The sequence below is a fragment of the Chiloscyllium punctatum genome, chromosome 30, assembly GCF_047496795.1.
Source record: "Chiloscyllium punctatum isolate Juve2018m chromosome 30, sChiPun1.3, whole genome shotgun sequence".
NCBI classification, from domain to species: domain Eukaryota; kingdom Metazoa; phylum Chordata; class Chondrichthyes; order Orectolobiformes; family Hemiscylliidae; genus Chiloscyllium; species Chiloscyllium punctatum.
The window spans coordinates 27,408,553-27,436,184 of record NC_092768.1 but is presented as its reverse complement, the minus strand read 5'-3'; the positions used below and the strand labels follow the sequence as shown (position 1 = coordinate 27,436,184).

The following is a 27,632-nucleotide window of genomic DNA, read 5'->3' as shown; positions in this document are numbered from 1 at the left end:
GTTAGATGGATTGGCCATGGGAAATGCAGGGTTACAGGGATAGGATAGGGGAGTGGGTCTGGGTAGGAAGCTGTTTGGCGATCGGTGTGGACTTGTGGGCCCAATGGCTTGCTCTCACACTGCAGGGATTCTAAGGTAATGAGCTGGAGTATGCAGACAATGAATGATTTTGAAAGGAAACCGGATGAGCATTGGAAGGAAGGAAATAAATTTGCAGTGAGGGGGGGGGGGAATGGGATTGGCTGATTTGATGTGCTGTGCAGAGAGCCAGCACAGACTCAGTGGGCTGAATGGGTTCTGCCAGTTAGCGGTTTTTGAGAAGATTTGTAGCTCAGGTTGATGATAGCTACTGAGCTGCTGGCCTGTACGATCCTCTGACACAGCAGTATGGAGAATGGCCACAGGATTGATACAAGAGCACGTCCAGCCCACAGCGTCCGTAGTCAGTACCCATTCAGCCACACGCCAGGGCTCTATCCCCGAATTTCCATGCTGCCCGAGGCCCTGTCCTGCCCTCACCTTGCGTAGAACCTCATTGAGTTCAGGCTCCACCTGCGTTTTCTGCTGGAAGACCAGGCAGGACAGAAGAGCGACAATCTCCTCCGGCCGCAAGTCTGTCAGCACGTTCTCAAAGACCATCTCCGTCACAATTAGCTCATGGTTACTGATCTCACAGGCCACCCGGCCCTTCAATTGCACAGCACAACTCTCATCGATGTACTTGAGGGCCTTCAGCACCTGTTGGGTGGGGGTGGGGCAAAGGTGGGAAACAGAAAAAGCTCAGCTTCAGACCTGGGACGATTCCAGACAGCTCAACTGGTTGCTCCCTTACCTCTCACCGCCTCCTAAAGCACCACTGCACACTCTCCAAACCCAAAACACTGGTCCCATCCCCTGGCTCTCTCTCTCTCTAACCACCGCCCACCCGACTCCCACCACTCTCGACCCTGGCTCTCTCACTAACTCACCTCACCACTCCCATCCCTGGCTCTCTCTCACGGACCCTGACCCTACTCCCCAAACCTGTTGCCCTCTCACCGACAACCACTGCGCCCCCCACCCCCTCCCACAGCTTTCCCTCACTAACATCCACTCTATTTCTCTGCTGCCCCCCTAACCTCCCATGACGCTCTCCCTCTAACCTTGGCATCCACCCTTCTCCCCATGCGCGCGCTCTCTCTCTCTCCCCGTCACAGGCTCTGCCCCATCCTGTGGCACCCACTGACCTCACTCCTGCCCCTCCCTCCTCTCTTGCTGACCCTTGTACCCACCCAGGTCTCTCTCGCTGACCTGTCCCTCTGACCCTGTCCCTCGGCTGCATCTCACCAAGTCCCATATTGACGTACATTAACTCTCTGCTCGTACTCTGGGAGCAGCATCAGGCTCCGATCCGACACTAGGAAACGGAGTCGTTCCAGCTCATCCTTGATCATCATCCGCTCATGCATCCGTGTGTACTGCAGGAGATATTAACCAAATCAGCAGCAGTTCACGTGTGTCAGTTTCTCACAGACACCCATCCCATCCCCATGTCACACCCAAACTGAGCTCCCTAACACATCTGCTGACAGGAACGAGAGAAATCAACAGCACTTGTCCCAGGGAGATGGACAATTAAGCGTGGAGTTACTCTGGTATCACCTATGCATGCAGTGAGATTTAGATGGGAACTCACGGGTTGTATTGGAAACTCTTGGGTTTAGAAGTGTAAGTCAACTAGCTTAATATCTGTTGTTGGGAAAAACATTGGAAGCTCTTATCTAAGTGTCCTGTTTTAACTTTGTTAATAAGTTCAAGGTAACCAGGCAGAGTCAACATAAAGGGTTGTGAATGTACCATACTGAGACTTCCAGAAAGCGTTTGAAGTGCCAATTCATGGTTATTGTGCAAAAATAAAAACTCGTGCTGTAGGGAGCTAGCGTATAGGACGGTTAGAAAATTGGGTTGGGGAAAAGGAAGCGGAAAGTAGGGAATAAAATAGGCCTTTATCAAGTTGGCGATATGTAGCAAGTGGTGTGCTCGGGTTTTAACTGTTTACAATTTATTCAAATGACTTGGATTAAGCAACTCAAGACAGGTTTGCCAAATTTGCCGATGACATAGTTTGCTCCCTAAGTTGTGCAGGAAACATTTGTAAAGAAGGCTTTAAAAAGATGTCGATAAGTGGTCAAAGATCTGGTAACTGAAGTATAATGTGGGAAAATGTGAATTGTTTATTTTGGCAGCAAGAGTAATAAAGTAGGTTATACAAATGGCAAGTGACCAGAGAACAGGTGACTGAGGTGTCAGTGAGGGAGCACTTTGGGGCCAGCGACCATAATTCTATTAGACTTAAAATAGTGAAGGAAAAAGGATAGACCAGATCTAAAAGTTTAATTTCGAAATTGGAGAAAGGCCAATTTTGACGGTATTAGGCAAGAACTTTCAAAAGCTGATTGGGGACAGATGTTCACAGGTAAAGGGACGGCTGGAAAATGGGAAGCCTTCAGAAATGAGTTAACAAGAGCCCAGAGACACTATATTCCAGTGAAAGTGAAAGGAAAGGCTGGTAGGTATAGGGAATGCTGGATGACTAAAGAAATTGAGGCTTTGGTTAAGAAAAGGAAGGAAGCATATGTCAGGTACAGACAGCATAGATTGAGTGAATCCTTAGAAGACTATAAAGGCAGTAGGAGTATACTTAAGAGGGAAATCAGGAGGGCAAAACGGGGACATGGGATAGCTTTGGCAAATAGAATTAAGGAGGATCCAAAGGGTTTTTACAAAGTACATGAAGGACAAAAGGGTAACTATGGAGAAAATAGAGCCCCTCAAAGATCAGCAAGCTGGCCTTTGTGTGGAGCCGCAGAAAGTGGGGGAGATACTAAATGAGTATATTGCATCAGTATTTACTGTGGAAAAGAACATGGAAGATATAGAATGTAGGGAAATTAATGATGACATCTTGAAAAATATCCATATTACAGAGGAGGAAGTGCTGGGTGTCTTGAAATGCATAAAGATGTATAAATCCCCAGCACATAATCAGGTGTATCCTAGAACTCTGTGGGAAGCTAGGGAAGTGATTGCTGGGCCTTTTGCGGAGATATTTGTATCATCGATAGTCACTGGTGAGGTGCCAGAAGACTGGAGGTTGGCTAACCAGTTAGCCCGACATTGGTGGTGGGCAAGTTGTTGGAGGGAATCCTGAGGGACAGGATGTTCATGTATTTGGAAAGGCAAGGACTGATTAGAGATAGTCAACATGGCTTTGTGCGTGGGAAATCATGTCTCACAAACTTGATTGAGTTTTTTGAAGTAGTAACAAAGAGGATTGATGAGGGCAGAGCGTTAGATGTGATCTATATGGACTTCAACAAGGCATTCAACAAGGTTCCCCATGGGAGAATGGTGAGCAAGGTTAGATCTCACTGAATACAGGGAGAACTAGCCATTTGGAGGGTTGCTTTTCAGACTGGAGGCCTGTGACCAGTGGAGTGCCACAAGGATTGGTGCTGGGCCCTCTACATTGTCATTTATATAAATGATTTGGATGTAAGCATAAGAGGTACAGTTAGTAAGTAGCAGATGACACCAAAATTGAAGGTGTAGTGGACAGCGAAGATTACCTCAGATTACAACAGGGTCTTGTACAGATGGGCCAATGGGCTGAGAAGTGGCAGATAGAGTTCAATTCGAATAAATGCGAGGTGCTGCATTTCAGGAAAGCAAATCTTAGTAGGACTTATACACTTAATGGTAAGGTCCTAGGGAGTGTTGTTGAACAAAGAGACCTTGGAGTGCAGGTTCCTAGCTCCTTGAAAGTGGAGTTGCAGGTAGATAGGATAGTAAAGGCGGCGTTTGGTATGCTTTCCTTTATTGGTCAGAGTGTTGAGTACAGGAGTTGGGAGGTCATGTTGCAGCTGTACAGAACATTGGTTGGGCCACTGTTGGAATATTGCAAGCAATTCTAGTTTCCCTTCTATTGGAAAGATGTTGTGAAACTTGAAAGGGTTCAGAAAAGATTTACAAGGATGTTGCCAGGATTAGAGGATTTGAATTATAGCGAGAGGCTGAACAGGCTGGGGTTGTTTTCCCTGAAGCGCCGGAGTCTGGTAGGGGTGGTGACCTTGTAAACCTCTATAAAGTTATGAGGGGCATGGATAGGGTAAATAGGCAAAGTCTTTTTCCTGGGGTCAGGGAATCCAGAACTAGAGGGCATAGGTTTAGGGTGAGAGGTGAAAGATATAAAAGAGACCTATGGGGCAACTTTTTCACGAAGAGGGTGGTACATGTATGGAATGAGCTGCCAGAGGAAGTGGTGGAGGCTGGTAAAATTGCAACATTTAAGAGGTATTTGAATGGGTATATGAATAAGAAGGGTTTGGAAGGATATGGGCTGGGTGCTTGCAGATGGCACTAGACTGGGTTGGGATATTTGGTTGGCATGGACGTGTTGAACCAAAGGGTCTGTTTCGGGGCTGTACATCGCTATGACTCTATTACCAGGAGATGCAGATGAAGCTGAGTGTCCGAATGGAATCTTATCAGTTATCCGGAGGGGAAATAAATACAAAAATACCGAGATTCTCCTGGGGTTGCACAGGATTACTGTGTCGAGTATTGGGCACCCTCAGTTAAGGAATGATGTGAGTGAGTTGGAGAAAGTTCAAAGATTTACTGGAATAATCGTAGAGTCCCTGCAGTGTGGAAGCATGCCATTTGGCCCATCGAGACCACACTGACCCTCCAAAGAGCATCCCACCCAGACCCATCCTAGATGGGCTCAGCTTCTGTATTTGCTGTAGCTTCAAAGAATAACAGGTGAGGTCTTAACTGTTGGAGACACTGACAGGCTGTTTCCTCTTATTGGAAAATCTCGAAAAAGGGGTCACAGTTCAAAAGCAAAGGGTCAGCTATTTAAAAGGAAAACAAACATTTTCTCCTGGGGGAGGAAAGCCTTTGGAACCCTGTTCCCGAAAAGGTGTCAGAAGCAGAATCTTTGACTATTATTTCCAGGCAGAGGTGGATAATTCTTGTTAAGCAAGGCATGAGTGTTATCTGGTGCAGGTGAGAATGTGGTGGAGTTGAGGTTACAATTAGATGAGACAATGTGAAAACCAGTGGAGCAGGCTAGAGGGGCTGAATGGCCCACTTTGCTCTTTGTTCATTCGTTGACATGGCTCTGTAATCAGAAATGACATCCCTCAGTTACTAGCCCTCCCACTTACTGAGTACACCTGCCCGTCTTCAGCTGCCAGGTTGACCCTTCCACTTCAAGGGATAACAGGAAGCACCCGATAGCACGCTGTGCCCCGAGCCCACAGCAAGGGCAGGCAGACCAGAGACAATGGCTCAAGGGGTAAGGAAAAGCAAGAGGTGAAGTGGCAGTGCCACAGTGGCTCATGGATTCACAATGGGTCAGAGTTTCGGAACAGACTCAGCCATGCTCCACGCAGTCGGCTGATATTTACCATCACGATTTGCATGCGAACAGCACCCAGGTTAGTGTACAGGAGCGGGGTGACACTCAGACAGCAACACGACTCACAGAGAGGTAAAGGGACTATACAGGCTGTACCTCAGTGGAGAACCTGGGGCTGTGGACGCAGGTAAACGTGCTGAGAGAGTCCTCGAGTCTCCTCGCCCTGGTGTAGCTGTCGACCAGGTCCAAGTCCTTCAGCTGCAGGTCGCCGATGGGGTCCAGGCCAGCAAGGCCATCAGGGTGGGCCTCAACCAGCCGCAGGAGCTCCTGAGTGGCAGTGGTGACCGACGGACCGGGTGGGTCATTCCTGAGGGTGGGGGGGGGGGGGAAGGGAACAAAAGAGATCGATGCTCTATTAGAGGTACCCAGGCATGGAGAGGGCAGATGTGGGTGACAGCAACCCCACAGCACTGCCCTTTCTTCACCCGGCAGTGTTGGAGGTTCTGGAGGAAGTGGGGGGGGGGGGGGGGGGGGGGGGGAAATCAATGTGAAGACACCGGGGTTGGAGTGGGGAGCAGAATAGGGTTAGTGGGTGATTGTATAGGGGGTCATGCTGACAATGAACAGGGGGTGGCAGAAAAGGGACAGGTTTAGTGGGTGATAGTATAGGGGCTATGCTGATAATGGGGGGTGGGGGGGGGGTAGAGGTGGGGAGCGGTGGAGGGGTAGAGGTGGGGAGCGGTGGAGGGGTAGAGGTGGGGAGCGGTGGAAAAAGAAAGGAAGGACACATGGCTGACTTTTGCAAGACATCTGCAGTCAGCCAGTCCCTTCACTCTGCTATCCCTTTGTCCCACAGGCGGTTGGGGTGTTGTTACAGGAGGGACAGGGGGTAAAATCGGTGGTGCTGGGTTCAGAGTAATCCCTTGAGCAGTCCGTTATCCCCCTGGTACATTCCGCTCCCTCCCTTCACCCCGACCCCCCAACAGTCTCACCCCTCCCACTCAATGTGCTTCCAACGTGGTGCCGTTGGCAGTGGTAAGTGACTGACCTGAAGCGAGGAATCTGCCTCTTCTTGTAGTCATCGATGATTTTGTCGGCGTTGATGCGCAGGGTTTTAACGGTGATGCTGCCGATGTCCTTGGCGGTCAGTTTCTCCACCACGTGGCCACAGGGTCCTGGGCAGGTGGGGAGAAGTCAGCAACAGGTCAGTCCAGCCCCTGCAGATCCCTCCCTCCCTCCCATTATACATCGTGTATATCACACCCAGAGTTCAGGCTCAGGATTATCTCCCACCGGGAGCATTTCAGACTCATCATCTTCCCACAGTCCCTTCCACAGCTGACCCCAGGGGAATGGAAGTAGAGCCTTTCCCTCGATCTGTAAAGCAAACGCCCACGTGACTCTGTCCCAGCTCACTATGTTGTTTTTTAATATTCATTCACGGGTTGGGGGCGTTGCTGGTTAGACCGCCATTTATTGTCCATCCCTAATTGTCCAGAGGACAGCTGAGCATTAACCACATTGCTGTGGGTCTGAGTCACACATAGGCCAGAAAAGGCTAGAACAGCAATGCTCTTCCCTCATGTTGCAGCTGTACAAAACTCTGGAGCGGCTGCGCTTGGAGTATTGTATACAGTTCTGGTCACCGCATTATAGGAAGGATGTGGAAGCTTTGGAAAGGGTTCAGAGGAGATTTACTAGGATGTTGCCTGGTATGGAGGGAAGGTTTTACGAGGAAAGGCTGAGGGACTTGAGGCTGTTTTCAATAGAGAGAAGAAGGTTGAGAGGTGTCTTGATTGAGACATAGAAGATAATCAGAGGGTTAGATAGGGTGGACAGTGAGAGCCTTTTCACTTGGATGGCGACAGCTAGCACGAGGGGACTTAGCTTTAAATTGAGGGGTGATAGATATAGGACAGCTATCAGAGATAGTTTCTTTACTCAGAGAGTAGTAGGGATGTGGAATGCCCTATCTGCAACAGTAGCAGACTTGCCAACTTTAAGGGCATTTAAATGTTCATTGGATAAACCTATGGATGAGAATGGAATAGTGTAGGTTATATGAGCTTCAGATTGGTTCCACAGATGGATGTGACAGAGTGCCGACGGGCCTGTACCGCGCTGTAATGTTCGATGTTCTATGATGTTAATGAACCAGATACATTTTTGCTGACAATTGACAATGGATTCATGGTCATCATTAAGACACTTCACTCTAGATTTTTGTTAAATTCAAATTCCATCACCTGCCAAGGCAGGATTCGGGTCAGAGTATCATATCCGCACTGTTATCCGAGCCATTACTTTCCTGCCAGAAATCTCACTTGCAGCACTATTGTCAAACAAAAGTTCATGTTCAACACACCAATGGCAGTACCCTCAAGGTTACATCATCAAAAAGTGCCATCGAACTGGTTTAAACTAGGTGTACAGGTTGCTGGTGGGAACAGGGAATTACTGAATTCTCAGAGTGCTGAGGTGCATGAAGGGAGATTACTCAACAAGCTCACCTTCAGGAAGGAAGAGTTTATTGGCAAGGAGGTAGTCAGGAGTCGGTGTCACAGGTAATTCCTCAACATCTTTCCCAGTGTCCTCTTGCCTGGGCTCTGAGAGGACCAGGGTGGTGAACGATCGGTTGCTGGAATCTGTGCAAACCTGCAGTTCACGAGAGAGCACTCGGTGAGACGACTTTCAGATAGAAACAGGAAGCGGCCAGTCATCCTCATAAGCCATTTCAGTCATTTGCTCACATTGCGACTGATCTGCATCATAATGCTATTTACCTTCCTTAGACTATTTTGTTAAATAAGGAGCTATCAATTTTAGTGTTTAAACTGGCTCTTCCAAATTCTTAGTATCGAAATACAGAAACGAAGGAAGAATCTAATGATACAAAAGACCGTTCAGCCCACCAAATTGCAGAACGATAAAAAAAACTTTCCTACCTTCTAACTTTTGGTTATAGGAATTTGTATGCATGTTGAAATATCATCTTCTAATATAAATGCGATGACGAAGATGGTTAAGAAGTGTCTCGTGAAGTCATTGAAGTCCGAAGTCACACAACACCAGGTTTACTCACAATCACAAACTCTCAGAGCTCTGCTCCTTCGTCAGGTGAAGTGGAGGGAATTGCACAGGCACAGAATTTATCAGCGGAGAGATCATTGCAAAATAATGCCAGGTAATTCAGAGGGTCATACGATAACTACAGATAGTGCGAGTGAAGTGTCAACAGCTGAATAGCAAGTGAAGGGATGACTTTAATTAGTTTGTCCAGTTTTGGATTGCTCGTTACTTCGGTTAGACCCTCGTCTTGTAACTATCATGTTATTCCAGCCATTTGGTTTGTCTCCAGCACCATCTGTTTTTTTTTTGGAATTATCTTTCTGCCTGAATTAAGTGGATCACAGGTCATCCCTTCACTTGCTACTTAGAGTTTGACACTTCACTCACACCATCTGACACTTTTGACAACCTGCAATGACTTGTTGTTCAGCCTCTCAATGCTCCACTCACAATCATTTGTACTATTTTTTGACATTCTTAATCACCTGGAATTATCTTGCAATGACCTCTTCGCCTATCGAGTCCGCGCCTGTGCACTTCCTTCCAATTCACATGATGAAGGAGCAGCGCTCCGAAAGCTTGTGATTTCAAATAAAACCTGTTGGATTGGAACCTGGCGATGTGTGACTTTAGACTTTGCCCACCCCAGTTCAACACTGGCACCTCCACATCGAAGTCCCTGAAATTCAGCTTGCTTCCCAACACAGTTTTCAAATGAACTGAACAGCCAGTTTTCATCCCTGATCACAAATGGCATATCAGAACTATTTGGAGGCTGTGCTTCTGTCACCTTCAAAGCGAAGGGAAAGTGGAGATAATAATTTAAGGTGGATGGTTTCAGTGCAACAAATAGAGACAGTTCAAAGCACAGCTAACATCCCCCACCGCTCTACCTGCAGGATCACTCCCAGGGCATTCTTGTGACATTGGTTTTTAACCACCAGGACTCGCCCAACAGACAGTGCCTTGAAAGCGCTTGTGGATTCCATGATGCTTTTCTGTAACGCGAGACAGAGCAGGTGTTAAAACAGCAGAGCAGCAGGTTCCACCGTTGTTTAAATCCATTGAGAGTCTATGCTTCATCTCATCACACGTTACCTGTAGAGTGTTCCTCGTGTATAGGAGCTCCCGCACAGTATTGTAGTAGTGCTCCAAATCACTCAGCTGACCAACACACTCCACCTCATCCATGTTTGACAGCTTCTTTGCCAGCTCCTGAATCTGCTGCTCGTACATCTGCAAAGCACAACGTGAGAAGTCGGAAGTATAAGGCGCCATTCGGCCCTTTGCACATGCTCCACCCTTGCATGGGAAGGAGGGGGCTGCTGCACGGGGAGATATCACTGCAGCTTAGTCACTGGAGCACTGCGTTCTGCTTCTATCGCCTCATGTAAGAACGAATGACCACATGAGCGGTTCGGTGAAAATGGACTTGCCAGATTTCGGGCTTTATTTTTGAAAAGGAGGCTTAGCTGAGCAGGTTAGGCCCAAACTCTGGGTTTAGAAGACTGAGAGGAGGTCTTATTGAAACAAATAAAGATCCAGAGGAGAGCTGACAGCGTCAATCCTGGGATGATGATTCAACTGGTTGAGAAGTCTGGAATTCAGGGGGCTACAACTAAAAAAAAAACCAGGAATTTCTCATTTTAGGCAGAGCTGATGAGAACGATTTTCTTCCAGAGAATCATCAATCTGAAATTCCCTTCCTCAAAAGGGGACTGGAGGCAGGGTCACTGAATATGCTCAACGCTGACTTAGACAGACTTTCGATAAACTAGGGAGTCAAACGACATGGGTGCACTTAGAATAAAAAGTGGCTTTCAGGAATCTATTGAATCAGCCATGACCTTATTGAAAAGTAGAGCAGGATCAAGGGGCCGAATGGTCTACTCCCACTCCTATTTCTTCTGTTCTTGTGCTACAATCCCACTTTGTTGCCATCTCTCAAGAAAAAAAAAGAGAAGACTCAAGCTCAAATTCTACATTCTAACCACTTCGCTGAATGCTTTAGAAACTTGACAATAAATAAAGACGAATGGTAGAAAACAGGGGCCTCTGAAATGTGGGTGCCAGGATGCATCCGTGTACAAACAGAAAAGAAGAGGCGATTGAAATTGCAGCCACAAAAATAACTCCATGAAGTGACACACTGAGAAGAAAATTCCAGGATTTCAACCATTTGGTCAGAGCTGAAAAAATTACAGGAATCTTTTCCAGAGAAAGAGGCCTTTCCCTCGGCTGAGCAGAATGACGACGATCACAGAGCACTTGCAGTAGAACTATACGGATTGTGAGAGAATGGCACGACACAAATAAGCAGGTCATACCACAACGGCTGCTCTCCTAGTCTTGACATTCAACGCAACTACCATCACGGAATCCCACAAAAACATCCCGGGGTCACCATCACCCAAAAATTGCAGTTAGATGCATGATTTAAACATAGTGGCTGCAAGAGCTGGTCAGATGCTAGGAATCCAGCAGAGAGTAACTCATCACCTGACTCCCCAAAGCCTTTTCACCATCGACAAGGCACAAGTCAGGGGTCTGATGGAATACTCCCCATTTGCCTGAACGAGGGTAGCTCTAACGACAAGCTCGACACCATCTATGACAAAGCAGCTCACTTGATAGGCACTGGAAGGAGCGAACAGTGCCTATGCTCAATGGCAGCAGTGTGTACCATTTGCAAGAGGCACTGCAGAAATTCACCAAGACTCCTTAGACAACACCTTCCAAACTCATGAACACTTCCACCTAGAAGGGCAAGAGGCAGCAGATACATGCGATCACCACCACCTGCAAGGAAGGTCCTCTCCAAATCACTCACCATCCTGATTTGGAAACATGTCACTGTTGCTTACAGGGTCACTGACTCAAAATCCTGGAATACCCTCCAAAACAACATTATGGGTCTACTGAGCGCAAACAGACTGCAGCGTTTCTAGAAGGCAGCTCACCACCACCTTTTAGGGGAAATTAGGGACGGGCAACATGCTGGCCCAGCCCATGAGAGAATTTCTTTCTTTTTGAAAATGCAGTAGAGGATAGGGCAGATGCAATATTTTCGTCTCCTTGACGAGATCGGTGTCAATTGGATGGAGGTTTGGTTTTAAAGAATATGAATAGGTGATTGGATCGCAAGGTAACAGAAACCTATCGCTACAAGATGAACCTTTTGAAGTCAGGTTAGGGCAGCTGAGGGGTTAGCACTGCTGCCTCACAGCACCAGGATCCCAGGTTTGATTCCAGCCTCGGGCAACTGTCTGTGTGGAGTTTGCACATTCTCCCCGTGTCTGTGTGGGTTTCCTCCGGGTGCTCCTGTTTCCTCCCACAGTTCGAAGATGTGCAGGTCAGGGCGAATTGACCATGCTAAATTACCCATAGCGTGAGGAGCACTAGTCAGAGGGAAATGGCTCTGGGTGGGTTATTCTTCGGAGGGTCGGTGTGGACTGGTTGGGCCGAAGGGCCTGTTTCCATGCTGTAGGGAATCTAATCTAAAGCCCTTAAAAAGGACTCGGTGATAATCTGCAGCTGTACCTTGGCATCCTTCCTGGTGTGGAACTCGGAGAAACTCCGCTTCATCATGTCCTCCACCCGGAGCGCCTCCACCCGCAGCAAGTTCAGGATCATGGTGTAGGTTAGACGGAACTGTGATTGCAACAGCGTTGGCTTCCCCTGCAACAAAATACACACACATGCTCACACCGAGGGCTGCACAAAGCCATCACAGTGCAACAAAATACACACACACACTCGCACGGAGGGCTGCACAAAGCAATCTGGGTAACAGGAAAGAGACAGCAAAAGGGACAGTGAAAGGCAAAAGTGGTGGCAAAGGGCAAGAGAGAGCAAAGGAGAAAGATGGAGAAAGGTCAAGTTGTTTTGAACTAAAGCTAGAAATCGAAGTAGGGCTTTCGTCAAAAGCATTACATTGGATAAAGGGTGACCATTCTGCACAGCAAAAATCTGCAAACAAAGCAACTGAATGACTGACAAACTGCCCCTTTTCTCATGCAACATGAGGTCACAAGGGCAAGGGTAGACTCCTTCAAAAGTTAGCTGGTCTCCAAGACTGAATCGCACTGCCACCTCCCTTCTCAGCTCCTCCAACTGCATTATTTACCAACATCATCTTGTGGAGGTCAGCCATCTCGTGGACCCCAGACTTGCACAGGATGATGACCATCCCTGTTGTGTCCAGTCCTCTTCTTCCTGCTCTCCCAGCCATCTGAATATATTCACCTGCAATGAGTACAACACGGGTAGAGGATTAAAAATGGGGTAGGCGGTCAGGACAGGATTTGGAGGTTCTGTTTGGATTTGCTTCAGTACTGAAGATTAAAGTGTGATTAAAAAGGAGCTTTGTACTGCTTGATTTCATCTTTAATCAAATGTGGGACGTGGTTCAATTGTTGGACGTGCAGAGTATTATCTACGTCAACTGCCTTCTTAACATACAATGGGAGAGGTTTGCGAGACTATTTCAGAAGGCAATGAAAAGTCAACCACATGGTTTCTGTATCTGCAGTCACACATTAGGCCAGACCAAGGAAGGATGGCAGATTTCCTTCTCCAAGTGAACCTGGATGGGTTTACAACGGTAATATCACGAGTAGTTCAAATTTCATATTTGCCATGGTTTGCTACAAACTCATGTCACATTAAGGCCATGTCACGTTAATGCTGGTCTCTGGATTACTCTCCAGTAAGACTGCTGCTGTGCAAGGCTTTAGGAATCTGGAGCAACCTTCCAATGATGTCAGAGAGTTGCTCCTCACACGGCATAAATAACGCAGTGTGGGTAGATTTAAAAGAAAAAAGAAACACACAGAGAACAAGGTAGCAGCTTGAAGTCTAGCGATGTGAATGTTAGAAACACATACAGGGAAGCATGTGGAATAGGCTCACAAGCAAAAGGCAGCAGAGCTTATGAAATACTCCTTCCAGAGTGCAAAAGGACAAAATTACAGCCCGGTATATCTCCAAATACCATTTTCTGTAGTATTTAGTCTTAATTTCTAATAAACAGTGTTATAAAGAAAAACAAGCCTAAGGCAAGTTCTTACTTTGCCTTCTCCTCAAGGAGTCTGTATTAAACCCAAACTCAGGGATCTGGACAGCAGACTGCACAATAAAAGAATGACCTCTGACTGAACTAGCCAGCCCTCAACAGAGTCGATAGAATGGATCATACAGAGAAACCATTTTTCCTGGTGGAGGGAGCTTAAAGCAAAGGGCATAATCTTAAAAGTCAGAGACAGGCTGTTCAGACATTACCTCAAAACCACTGCAGTGACTCTAGCTGACCTGTGGTAAAGCTTATGCTCCATCAAATCCTCCCCGCAGTCCTCTCCATCTCACAAGGATGTTGCCGGGGGTGGAGGGATTGAGCAAAAGGGGGAGGCTGAACAGGCTGGGGCTGTTTTCCCTGGAGTGTCAGAGGCTGAGGGGTGATCTTATACAAGTTTAAAAAATCACGAGGGGCATGGTTTTTTCTTATTACAATCTTGAGTTTTATTCTTAACATGTAATGTTAACATGATAGCCAAGGTCTTTTTCCTAGGAAAGGGTGTGTCCAAAACTAGAGGACATAGGTTTAGGGTGAGGGGAGAAAGATTAAAAGGGTCCTGAGGGGCAACGTTTTCACACAGAAGGTGATGCGTGTATGGAATGAGCTGCCAGAGGAAGTGGTGGAGGCTGGTGCAATTACAACATTTAAAAGGCATCTGGATGGGTATATGAGTAGGAAGGGTTTAGAGGCAAACGGGCCTAGATTAATTTCGGATATCTGGACGAATTAGACAGAGGGGTCTGTTTCTGTGCTGTACATGTCTTTGACTTTATGACACTCAGCAACACATCTTTCTTTTGCTATCTCACCTTAGATATATCTATATATTTCAACCTCACCCTGTGATAGTGGGATACCCATTCTCACCAGTCTCTGGTAAAGGCACCTCTCCCGAATTCACGACTAGACTTAATCAGTCACCATTATATTGATGACCCCTAGTTTTGGCGACAAGTGAGGCTGGAACTATTTTCCCTGCCTCGAACCCATTACATGTTAAGAATAAAACTCAAGATTGTAATAAGAAAAAACAAACTCGAAAGATGCAACCTGACATCCAGAAAATCCAGACTATAAATAAAAGATCCATGGAAGAAATTAGAGGCATTTGAAACACAGATGTTAAGGCACATATGCTAAATCGCCCATATAGAGAAGGTAAGTCAAATGAAGAGGTGAATAATTGCAAGAGCAAAAAAAAACTGTTTAAAAGTGACAGATAGGAAAAAAATTAAGGATTTTGGCCACTAGATTAAAGCTGAAAAGTCAAGGATCTCTTTTAAAAGACAAAGTGGACATCAGCAAAAAGGGGAGTTGATCAAAGTGCAGTTGAATGCAGAGAATCAGAGAGATATACAGCATGGAAACAGACCCTTCGGTCCAACTCATCCATGCTGACCAGATATCCTAACCTACTCCAGTCTCATTTGCCAGCACTTGGCCCATATCCCTCTAAACCCTTCCCAGACATATGTCCATCCAGATGCCTTTTAAATGTTGTACACTACAGCAACAGAGGATATCGCAAAACAGATGTGTGCGACATGCCATGATAGCAGAGAGCCAGCACAGATGTGACAGGCTGAGTGGCTATCTTCTGTGTTCTAACTATTCTATGATTCTACAAGGTATGCTTATGGTAGCAAACAATAAAAAGGTGAAACTGTAAATAACTGTTCTCTAGAAACAGCTAGGACAAGCAAGATGGACTGAAAGTCTCATTCTGTGCTGTAATGTTCTGTAATTCCTCGCAGTAAGTAAACCCACCACAAAAGGATTGCAAGGCAATGATGGTGGAGAAAAAAAACATGCAAGTACTTTTTAAAATAATTGGTAAAGTCAGTGTTTATGGGGCGGCACAGTGGCTGAGCACTGCCTCACAGCACCAGGGTCCCAGATTCAATTCCAGCCTTGGGCGACTGTCTGTGTGGAGTTTGCATATTCTCCCAGTGTCTGCATGGATTTCCTCCATGTACTCCGGTTTCCTCCCACAGTCCAAAGATGTGCAGGTCAGGTGAATTGGCTGTGCTAAATTGACCATAGTGTTAGGTGCATTATTTGGAGAGAAATGGGACTGGGTGGGTTACTCTGAGGGTTGGTGTGGACTTGTTGGGCTGAAGGGCCAGTTTCCACAATGCAGGGAATCTAATCTGTTTAATGACCTATCCTTAGTTGTCACAAGGTGGTGCTAGTGAGCCATCTCCTGGAACTGCTGCATGTGGTGCAGGAGTCCCTAGTTGTGCTGTTAGGAAGGAAGCTGCAGGATTGTGATCCAGCCAAAGTGAAGGAATGGTGATACATTTCCAAGTCAGGATGATGCCTGCATTCAGAGGTGATGGCAGCCTAGTGTCCTTTGAGGTGGCAGAGATCACGATTTGCAAGGTGCCCTCAAAGGAGCCTTGGTGAACTGCTACAGAGGGTCTGGTAGATGGTACAAGCTGCTACCAGCAAGCGTCAGTGGTGCAGCAAGTGAAATGTTTAAAGACAGTGATTGGAGGTGTCCGCTGAGCGAGGTTTTGTCCTGGATGCTGTCAAGCTCAGTGTGAAGTTGGAGCCTGCCTCACCCAGGTAAGTACAGTGCATTCATCAGACTTCTGCTTTGTCCAGTTGTCGTCAGGCTTTGGAAAGTCACGAGGGGAGCTGCTCATGTTTCCCAACCTCTGATCTGCTCCTACAGTCACACAGTATTTACCTTGCTGTACCACTTCAGTTTCTGGCCAATGGTAACACCAGGCCGTTGAAAATGGGGAATTCTGTGATGGGCAATGCTGAACAATGCCCACAAGGGGATCCAGATAACTGAAATTCATTCAATTTCTCCTCTCACCCCGCATCGCGACTCGTCATCTCCCACTGAACGACATTCCCCCATCCCACCCCAAGCCTGGACTGTGTGCTCACTACCCCTCTCCACTTTGTTTGGTGGTCTGCCCTCAGTGACGTGGCTGAGCCTACCACGTGTGGACAGGAGTTGGGGAGGGAGTGTGGGGGAGGAGGTTACATCGTTACCTGGTGTCAGGTCTCGGAAGTTTGTCCCATCATGCTTCCGGATTGTGTCAAACACCACAGTTCTGGCTGGCATGTTCACTCCCATCGCAAAGGTCTCTGTAGCAAAGAGAATCTGTACCACGTGGAAATACAAAAACTAAATTACCTCGTGATATAAACATCATTAAAACACAGACAGACGGTGCTGAATCTGTACCGTATGACAAAACAATTACCCTGTGATATAGACCCTGTAAACACTCAGACAGTGCTGACTGCTGGATCAATACCTCCTCAGGCCAGTTTCCTTCAACCATTCACTCCATGGAACAAGCCAGAGGGAGATGCAGTCAAGTTTCACAGTCATAACAACACAGTATCAAAGCGAGCTATCAGATGCAGGATATGTTGGCTGAGCTGGGAACTTGGCTACTAGCTGTTTCGCCCCCTTCCTAGGAGTCATCCTCAGTGCTGTGGAGCCTCCTGTGAAGCACTGCTGTACTGTATCAGTTGGAATTTATTTGGTTTTGTTCCCACTGCATCCAGTTGCGGGTTACAGTTGATCGTTGCAGTGGTCGTTATATTGAGTGGAGGTTAATGTGCTTATTGATGGAGTTTGTGGATGAGTGCCATGCTTCTAGAAATTCTCTGTCTGTCTTCTGTTTGGCTTGTCCTATTATCATTGTATTGTCCCAGTCAACTTTGTGGTCCTTGTCATCTGTATGTATAGCTACTAGCGACAGCTGGTTGTGGTGTTTAGTGATTAGTTGATATTCATGATTACGGATCACTAGTTGTCTGTCTGTTTGTCCTATATGTTTTATGCAGTCCTTGCATGGAATCTTGTACATCACTAAAACTTGTCCTGCCCCCAAAGGCCACGACCAGCTGTCGCTATACATACAGACCATAAGGACCACAAATTCGACTGGGATAACAACAATAATAGGACAAGCCAAACGGAGGACAGCTGCAGCATTTCTCAAGGCTTGGCACTCAACCACAGACTCCACCAATAAACACAATAAACCCAATATGCCAGCCATTACAACCAAACATCTGTAAACCAACTTCCCAGCTCAGCAAACATACCCAGAACAACTGCAACCAGCCACCGAGCTACAAGTCTTCACACAAACCTTGGAGCTATCAGAGTTTGTGCATCCTCGCCTTCACTCTTCCCAATATCCCTGCTATATTTATTCTCCTGCAGCTATGGATCCAATTCCTTGCAGAATACCTCTAACTTGTCTGCTTCCACCATTCTCTCGGGCAGCACACTCTAGACCACATCTACTTGTTGCATAAAAGAAGTCTTTCGATTCTTATCGCTGGGTCTTTGGCCAATTTATCTAATATCTGTGCCCTTTGGTGCTAACATGTATTTAGCTATGACAGACCAATTCTCTTTCTTTAATCTCTTCGATCTTTTGAAAATCCCTATCAAACCTCCTCTTAACCTTCTCTACCAAATGAGGAGCAATCTCAATCCCTGCAAAACCTTCACGTCCTTAATAAAATGTCATGCCCAAAAGACGGCAAGCCTTGCTTCAACTTATACCTAGAACGGTGCGTTTGGTTTTGGGTCAATTTACTTTGGGAGGGAATAACTCGCTGTGAAAGCAATTCAGAGAAGGTTCACTCAGCTGAATCTGGAGATGAAACAGTTGTGAAGAAAGGCAAAACAATTTCGGCCAAAACGCATTGCAGTTCAGAAGAACGAGAGACGTTCATATTGAAACATAAAACACTCTGAGGGGAGCCCTGACAGGGTAAATGGTGAAAAGGCTAGAACTAGGAGACACAGTTTCAAAATAAGGAAATCAAGGAGGAATCTCTTCTCTCAGAGGGTCAAGGGCCTGTGGAATTATCTTCCACAGACAGCAGACGCCTGTGACCCGGATACACTTTGTATGGTACAATCTGCCTGTATAGCACGGAAAGCAATATTTTTCCATTGTACCTCAACACACGTGACAACAATAAACTGATCGATCAATTTTACACAAAGAATGTTGTAAGGGTGAGGAGGTCTGCAGGAAGTGGGCAAGTCACTGCTCACACAGAACAATGTTATACCTTTACAAGGCCCCTGGTAAACAGCATCTCGATAACCTCCTTCAGGATTGGAAGGATCCCACTGTGATGGACACCAATCCCCCGCTTCAGAAGCTCCACCATCTGAAGGACCTGTCCAGTGGAAACAGAAACGAGTTTTTAAAACTCCAACAGATCGAGCAAAGGAGTAAACAACGCGTGATGCACGTTTAGTTTCAGTATCAACATATCCTGGAGTTGGCGTTGAGCCAAGCAGTTGCTAGGGACACAATCCCACGGAACACACTAAATCCCATCTGTCTGTAACTCCACGGGGAGAAAAAAAGCCAAAGCTCATCTCACTGCCTGTAGTCCCGGGCATTAAAAACCGAAGCTGTCTGTGGCCCAAGGCAAAAATGAAGAGCACTGGGCTTCATCTCACGGTCAGTAATCCCAGACACCGAGCTCCATCCTCATAGCACGGTGATTGGAACGAGGTTAGCCAGGTAGATGCCAGAGAACGAGCTCCCCATTTGGGGTTGTTAATCTGGTTCAAATCAGGGAGCCCTGGCTGACAGATATAAACAGGAGTGTCAGGGGTTCTGCACACCCTAGGAGCTGGCTCTGAGGAGGCTGGATCAGTGTCATGTTCTATACATGTGTAAATAAAAGGGTGACTTGGTGATGGGATACTGGCCTTCATGGAGTTATTTCACACAGTATCCCTCCCCACAAAACACATTTCACAGCTGCAACACCATGCACAAAAAAAACCACACACACAAAATCCCTCCTGTCTGTAACCAGAGGCAAAAATAAAATCCAGAACACTATCTGACTGTCAGAAAACACAGATGAGAAAACAGTGAATCCTGTCCTCTCTGACTGTACACCTCCCCAAAAAGCACCACTCCCCAATTCAATGCAAGCTGCGGCAGAAAAAAGTCAAATCCCATCACACTGTGTGTAACCCTAAACGAGGAAGCACCAAAACCCATTTCACCGTCTCTGAAAAACCGAACATTTAGCAAATACTGTGCTAAGCTTCTTTCCTCACTTTCCAAAGCATGGTCCCCACCTGGACTTATGCACGTACCTCACATGTGCCACCCACACCCAACTGTACAGAAAAATGGAGAGCCCGCAGCTGGAGATGTTCAATTTTGGCCACCTAACTTAACAAAGAATATAGAGGGAGTGCAGTACAGGTTCACCGGACTGGGACAGTCCTACAAAGGAGAGATGGAGAAGACTGGGACCCGGATCAGAAAGAGAAAAACAAGCAGGAGTGGGCCAGGTGACCCTTCAAGCCTGTTGCCCCACTCAATACGATCATGGCTGATCCTTTATCTGCACACCTTTATTCCTCCGATATCACGTTGCCTTTCAAATCTAAATGCAGCAATCTCTTTCTTGAATATATTCACCTGACATGGACTCCAGCAGAACTAACTGAGTCACAGATTAAGAAACAGGTTATTCAAGATGACGAGGATGGTAAATCTTTAAAATTCTGTCCTCCAGAGGCTATGGCTGCTTAGTCAGTCATAGAATCCCGACAATGTGGAAAGAGGCCCTTTGGCCCAACAAATCCATACCCACCCTCTGAAGAGTAACCCACCCAGACCCATTCCCTTACCTTATTATCCTACATTTACCCCTGACTAACACATCTAACCGAGTACACATCCCTGAACACTGAGCAATTTAGCATTGCCAATTCACCAAACATATCTTTGGATTCTGTAAGGAAACTAGAGTATCTGGAGGAAACACACAAGACACAGGGAGAACGTGCAAACTCCACACAGAATTGCCCGGGGCTGGAATTGAACCCGGGTCCCTGGCACTGGGAGGCGGTAGTGCTAACTACTGAGCCACCGTGCTGCCCCTATGAGGCAAGATGGAGATTCAGTACATTCAAGACCAGAGATCGATAGATCTCTGAATACAGCCATCAAAGGATAGGGGGCAGCGTGGAAAATATGGTAACAAGGTGGACTATCAGCCATGGTGCAGGCTTCAGGGGCTCAATGGCTTATTCTACATTTATGTTACCATCCGCATAAAACCCACCCACGTAAACAGGCAGCGGTGGAGCCATCATTTAGTTCCTCATGACTCCTGACAGGAGTGGTGCTGCTCGACCGCACGTTGAGCCGGGATTTAAGGACACAGGCTCACCATCACGTACCTGCGGTAGCTCTCTGTCGGTGCCCTTTAACCGGGAGATGCACTTCTGGAAGAAAATGTGGATCTCGCTCTTTTCCACAGTGCTGGTGAGGTCGACGGTGGTCAGCATGTTGGCATTCTCATCACAGCGGTTCCGCGAGAAGGTGAACGCCACGATGGGGAGGCTGTCCTTCTTCCTCAGCATGTCAATCAGGGACAACCACACGCTCTTATCCTGCGCCCAGTGAAATGCAGAAAGACAGTTTAGTTATCGGGGCTGACAGACTGGCAAGATGCCCAACTGGATGCAGCTGTGGACTGGCTGGTCACGAGACTCCTCAGTATTTGTAAAGCAAACTGAGGCAAGATTCCCGTTCAGAAAATGACAGAGCTCTCCTGTCTAGATTCCTTCACTGCCTATTGGACATGCATACCTACTTTCAGCAACCTGTCAGACACCTAGGTGTGGTATGGGAGGAGAACATGGGGTTGGCAGGGGCTAGGGGTGTCAATGATGGACGTGCATGTCATCTTTCATCACGGAGGTATGATGGCCTTACCTGGCTGGAGCCTCCGTGGTACACCGGTTGCTTGGCTCCAAAAGACTGAGAGTGCTTACTGCTACGTTCCTTCTTGGCGTCAACTGCTGCGTAGTACCTGCAACATCAGCAAGCAAGACGGAAACAAGGGTAAAACTGCGACTGCACTGGGAAACAGACCGGCTGAATAACAGGGGACGGAACTCGCTTGCAAAGTGGGATTATGGAAGGCAAAAAATGCCATGACTTTGGAACTGATGGCTGTGCTCACATTTGCGTATGTACACAGAAATGCCATTTGTGTAATAAATGGAATGGCACGGTGGCGCAGTGATTAGCATTGCTGCCTCACGGTGCCAGGGACCTGGGCTCGATTCCAGCCTCAGGCGACCTGTCTGTGTGGAGTTTGCACATTCTCCCAGCATAACTGTGGGTTTCCTCTGGGTGCTCCGGTTTTCTCCCAAAGGATGTGCAGGTTAGGATGAATTGGCTGTGCTAAATTACCCATAGTGCTCAGCGATGGGTAGGTTGGGTGCATTAGTCAAGGGTAAATGTAGGATAAGAGGGGAGGGGAATGGGTCTGGGTAGCTACTCTTCAGTGTAGACTTGTTGGGCAGAAGGGCCTGTTTCCACACTGTAGGGATTCTATGATAAAAGCAAGGCTCCTTAGACACACCCACAAACACTACCATGTGGAAGGACAAGGATATCAACCATATGAGGGACACCACTGTCTTTCATAGAAACTTTCACAGAATCTCTACCGTGTGGAAACAGGCCCTTCAGCCCAGCAAGTCTTGAAGTTCCCCTGCAAGCCACACACACACACACACGCTTGGAACTAAGTGGCTGTTCCTTCATTGTCTGTGGGTTAAAATCCAGGAATCCCACCACCCCGACCCTCACAGCACTGTGTGTGTGTGTGTGTGTGTGTGTGTGTGTGTGTGTCAATGCTTCCCCCTTGGCAGCGGGTCCACACCCGCAAAAGGATTGGCTCCCTCTTTCGAAATCCGGTGTATCAGGGTTCTCTGGAGCAGGGAGAAAAGAAATTCCAGGGAAGGGCCTCCCTACACCAAATGGACCTCAGCGGTTCAAGGCGGCAGCTCACCATCACCTTCCCAAGGGCAACCAACAATAGGCTAGACAGTGACGGCCGCATCCCAGAAATGAACTTTCAAAATTAAGGAAAGGACTGGTGCTAAACACTTAAAAACAGAGATGAGGTGAAACAGGCAATGCCCAGATGCAAAAAGAGTTAACATAAACATCCATGTAGTGTTCACCACACCCTCAGGCTATTCCTAACGGTACTACAGCTAATTTAGTGTCATTTTTCACTGGGATGGAGCCACTGTTGCAAACTTGGGAAATGCTGCATTCATTATATGCTCATTATACAAGGCAAACAGCCGTGTCTTAATCACCAGGTTATCTATGTTACTAACATCGAATGAAATCTAAATACAGAGCGAGATATCAGGGAGATCGCCCCATTCCAGCCCACCCCTGCTTCTTTGTTGAGTAGTGGCCACAACGACTTTTACATTCACCTGAAGGGAGAGACAGTGCCTTGCTTTAGCAAGAGAGGGCAACTTCAACAGCGTGATACTCCCTCAGCAGCCTATCAGTTGCGGTATTTCTTCAGTACTGACCCTCCGACAGTGCAACTCTCCCTCCGTACTGACCCACTGATGCAGCGGTTTAGACACACGAGTACACACCCACTTAACCCCAGACTCACGCCTTGGTGAGGAAGTTCCCCTGAGCGTCGAGCAGCAGGAAGAGTTCGTTCTGTGTCTTCTGGCTGTTACCAGTGTACAGGTGGTGCTCCAGAGGCACCGGCCTCTTCATGGTGCTGATCACGTAAATCTTCTTCTGCTTTATCCTCCTGCAGGCAGGTGGGAACAAGGACCCGGGTCAAGAGCTGCTTACTCGGCAAAGAGACGGAGAATGGGAGATTGCAAACACCGAGAAAGGGGTAGACGTTCTGCACCAGTATGAGGGAAGGGCGGGGGACAGGAAATCTCAACACACCTTCTCAGCCGCTGCACAACCAACAGCACAGAGTCTCAAGGCTGAAGACACTGCTCTGGTTAACTTTGACAGAACCTGGAGGACAGTCTGAGATAGGCAAAGAATGTATAGTGTATCAAGCACTGTTTTGCCTGGTTATCAACACCCCCCCCCCTTAGATGATGTACACACTCTGGCATCTTCCTGACCTATTTCTAAGTCCAAGTTTGGCCAATGCTATTAAATCTTACAGCATTTGAAGACACTGTTTACTCTGTGCCAGACCGTAGTCCCAAGCTCTCTGGAGCAGGAAGACTGGCATTTGAGAGTGAAGGTGCCTAACTGTGGACGGCACAGTGGCTCAGTGGTCAGCACTGCTGCCTCAGGGTGCCAGGGACCCAGTTTGATTCCAGTCGGTCTACTGTCTGCGTGGAATTTGCACGTTCTCCCCATGTCAGCTGTGGGTTTCCTCCGTATGCTCCGGTTTCCTCCCACTGTTCAAAGACACACAGGTCAGGTGGATTGGCCAAGCTAAATTGCCCACAGAGTCCAGGGATGTGCAGGCTAAGTGGGTTAGCCATGGGAAATGCAGGCTTACAGGGACAGGATGGAGGTGTTGGGTCTGGGTAGGATGCTCTTTGGAGGGTCAATGTGAACTCAATGGTCTGAATGACCTTCTTCCACCTTGTAGGGATTCTATTGATTCTATGACTGTAGATTGTAATCGGATCTTAATGAGAGCACAGGACTGTTCTCCTTAACCAAGGAAGGATAAAGAACAGGTACAGGGAGTGCCTTGAAGGTTCACTCGACTGGTTTCTCAGATTAGTGGACTGCCCTTCAAGTAGAGAAATGCCTATATTTCACAAGGTTCAGAAAAATGAAGGGGCCCTCACTGAAAAACACAAAATTCCCAGAATGCTGACAGCGTACACATCAAGAGCTTATTCCCTGTTGTTTGAGAACCAAGAACATGGAGTACAGTCTCAGAATAGTGGGTTGGAAAATTAGGGCAGACGCAGAGGGGAACATTTCTTCTCTCAAAGGATTGTGAGCTTTTGAAATTTGTGGATGTCCACTCATTCCGCATACATAATGAGATAGCTAGACTTTTGGATAGCAACAGATCAGCAGCATATGGGGACAACGTTGAGCTGAGGTAAAAACTGTAAGACATGATATTACTGAATGAGGGGGCAGACTCCAAAGTGCTGAATGGTCCACTCCAGCTCTGATTCCCTATGCTCTTAGACCTATTGTGAACGAGCGCTTCCCTGCGGCCTGTGTCCTTCTCAGAGGTAGAGGTCAGAGGTTAGGTAGATACTGTTTGAGGCGTCTTGACAAGTTACGACAGTGCATCCTGTCGATGTTACACATTGCGGACACAGTGTCCCGACGGTGGAGACTTCAGGTTAACCAAGTGCGCCATTACCCAAAGAAGGATAATATGTGAAAGGAGGGAAAGTGGCTCACCAAACAGATTACTGAGACAAGGATACTTCTTTAAGAGGGACGACTGGGTTGACTAGGCTTAATGACCCCCTGAGGCTTAGAAGGATGAGAACTGAAGTCATTGAACAGGAGGAAATCCTTGAAGAGTTTGAGAGGGTAGACACTGAGAAAGCATTTGCCCTGACTGGGAGACCAGGAACATGGGATACCAATGTACAAAACAAAGAGTCAGCCATTCTGGACTGAGGAGGAGGAGAAATTTCTTGACTCACAGACGTAAGAGAGTTAAGGATTTTCTAATACAGAGGGCTGTGGGTGCTTTATCGTCAAGTCCATTCAAGGCAGACATCCAGAGATACTCAGGCACTAAGCAAGTCAAGTGATATGGAGAGCAGACTGGAAATAGGGGTTGAGGAAGGAGATTACTTATAATACTTGTGTCTGAATTATAAAAAAAGGTTGGTTTGGAGGTGCAGCAGGTAATTAAGAAGCCAAATGGAATATTGTCCTTCATTGCTAAAAGGGATAGAGGTTAAAAAACAGGCAGCTGTACAGGTTACGGATGAGGCCACACCTGGAGTACTGCATAGTGTTGTAGTCTCCTTACTTGAGAAACGGTGCACTGGCACTGGAGGGGGCGCAGAGGAGGTTCACCAGGTTGATTCCAGAGTTACGAGGATTGACTAATGAGGAGAGATGGAGTAGACTGGGATTATAACCATTGGAATTTAGAAAAAAATAAGAGGGGGATCTTATAGAAATATATAAATTATGGAAGGAATAGATAGTATAGAAGCAGGGAGGTTGTTTCCATTGGTGGGGTGAATCTAGAACTGGGGTGGCAAAGCCTCAAAAATAAGGAGGAGTAGACATAAGACTAAGTTGAGGAGGAACTTCTTCGCCGAAAGCGTTGTGAATCTCTGGAATTCTGCGGCCAGTGAGGCAGCCGAGGCGACCCCATTGAATGTATTTAAGGCGAAGGTAGTTAGATTCTTCATAGTAAAGGAATGAAGGGTTTTGGTAAATGGAGTCAAGTCCATAAAATTCAGCCATGATCTTATTGAATGGTGGAGCAGGCTGAACAGGTCAGATGGCCTACTCTTGCTCCTATAGTTCCTAAGATTATTATGTAATACAGCGGGCCCCAGGGTGTGAATGTCCTCCCCCTACTTCTCTCGCCTATGATCTATACTTTTGCAGGATTGTACAGTGCCAAGTCCTGGTTCCTAAAGAGTTCATTAGACTATTTGGTTAAGTAGGGATTTCTACATTCACAGAAGAATTGAGAGAATTCTCTGGATTATCTTTGTACACCAGAAAGGCCAGGGGCAGCAGGCCACTTCCAGAAAAGTCTTGGATACCTTAAAAGGATTAACTGGTTTGGAGAGAGTTGAGGGCACAGATCAAACGTACAGATAAGGGTTGAAGAATATAGTACAGAACTAGGGTAAGATTAAGCAATATCCATCTGGGTGAGTGAAGGTACATCCCTTGGACTGAAAACATAAATTTACTGTCTCTTTATGGACTGACAAGTTTGGAATTTGTGAAAGTGATTGAAGATGTGTAAATCGATTAAGTTCTTGTATTCAGCAGAGTTTCCATTCTCGTTAGTCCAGAGTGGACTCACTCATTGCATACACTCAAATTAGTAACTGAAAACGTGGACTCTAATTCTGTGGTTGATTATTAAAAGTGATCACAACAGTTGTCAATTCCAAGACTCTTCACCACTCAAGGCTTCCCCTGCCATAAGTCTGTATCTGCTGATAACTCATTGGTATAAGGGTTAAACACCAAGATTAGTCAACAACTCCACGATCAGTGTAACCTGTGACTACTGGGATGACAAAAGGTGAATTTGATGGCCTGTGTTTTTATTGACGCAGAGAGTCTGATTTCCCCAATTTTAATAAAATGGTAAATATAAAAATTTATTTCAACAAAAGGTGCTTCTCCCAGAGCAATGCCCTGATGGAAATCTCTGAAAACATGCTTCAGATCAAAGTCTTTACTGGAAGCGCTTGATCAGCCTTCGCTAAATCGGGACCCTGCTTTCTTGCAGAGAGAACATCTTTGGGCTCAATTTACTTTTAAGTCATCAGCACAGTAGAAGGTGAAATTCAAGCCAGTTCCTCACCAGTGTCCCTCCTCCTGCTGAAGGGCCCTTAAAGGGGAGCCATAGAGCAGGGAGGGAAGCGGGTGGCGTTCCCCTATATGCTGAGGCTTGGAAGGAAACAGCTCACCCGATCCAGTCGGCAAACTCCAGGGTATTGGGAACTGTGGCACTCAGAAGAATGAGGTTCACGTGGTCCGGCAGCATGATCAGTACTTCCTCCCATACGACACCCCTCTGCAAGGAGAGGAGAAGGGGAACTGCATTTACATAGCACCGCACATAACCTCGAAAGTGCGCCACGGCCAAACCATCAAGCGAATATTGCTCTAACTACTTTTCCAACCCTGATCGGGACAAGTGCAAGGATGCCAAAATTTTAACCAAGCTCAACAATTTACCCTATAAAAGGAAAACAAAAAAGACTTGATTCTTTTCTCCGTTGCATTGTCTGAGCCAAAAAGGGGAAACTACAGGCTCCACAAGGTGATCCCAAAAAATGTGAAACCAGTGACCCCCAAATCTAGATCTCTGTGAGGAAATATTAATTCCACACCTATCTTGTCAAGGTCCCTTAGGATCTTAAGTTGCTGTTACTCTTCCAAATTCCAGCCGATTCATGTCTGGCCTGTTCCAACCTTTCCTCAGAAGGCAACTCACTTATTACAAGTATTAGATTGGCAAACCTTCCCAGAATTGCATCCTCCTCATGTTTATAACCTTTATTAAAAGATAAGCAATACTGTACATGGTTTTCCAGACGCAGTC

The 27,632-nt window shown here is 46.8% G+C and overlaps 1 protein-coding gene across 1 annotated transcript in view; it reads right to left on the bottom strand.

The window, feature by feature from the left end:
* skic2 (SKI2 subunit of superkiller complex) overlaps positions 1-27,632 on the bottom strand; it is a 55,475-nt gene that overhangs the window by 4,351 nt on the left and 23,492 nt on the right. Inside the window, exons 13-27 of the mRNA XM_072550116.1 lie at positions 26,995-27,101; positions 23,025-23,171; positions 21,305-21,401; positions 20,767-20,979; positions 18,615-18,725; positions 16,557-16,668; positions 12,600-12,718; positions 12,014-12,151; positions 9,572-9,709; positions 9,367-9,471; positions 7,915-8,059; positions 6,453-6,579; positions 5,561-5,771; positions 1,347-1,457; positions 520-738 (exon numbers count right to left, since the gene is read on the bottom strand). Coding sequence (XP_072406217.1) covers positions 520-738; positions 1,347-1,457; positions 5,561-5,771; positions 6,453-6,579; positions 7,915-8,059; positions 9,367-9,471; positions 9,572-9,709; positions 12,014-12,151; positions 12,600-12,718; positions 16,557-16,668; positions 18,615-18,725; positions 20,767-20,979; positions 21,305-21,401; positions 23,025-23,171; positions 26,995-27,101 — 2,100 coding nt within the window. The remainder of the gene's footprint in view (positions 1-519; positions 739-1,346; positions 1,458-5,560; positions 5,772-6,452; positions 6,580-7,914; positions 8,060-9,366; positions 9,472-9,571; positions 9,710-12,013; positions 12,152-12,599; positions 12,719-16,556; positions 16,669-18,614; positions 18,726-20,766; positions 20,980-21,304; positions 21,402-23,024; positions 23,172-26,994; positions 27,102-27,632) is intronic.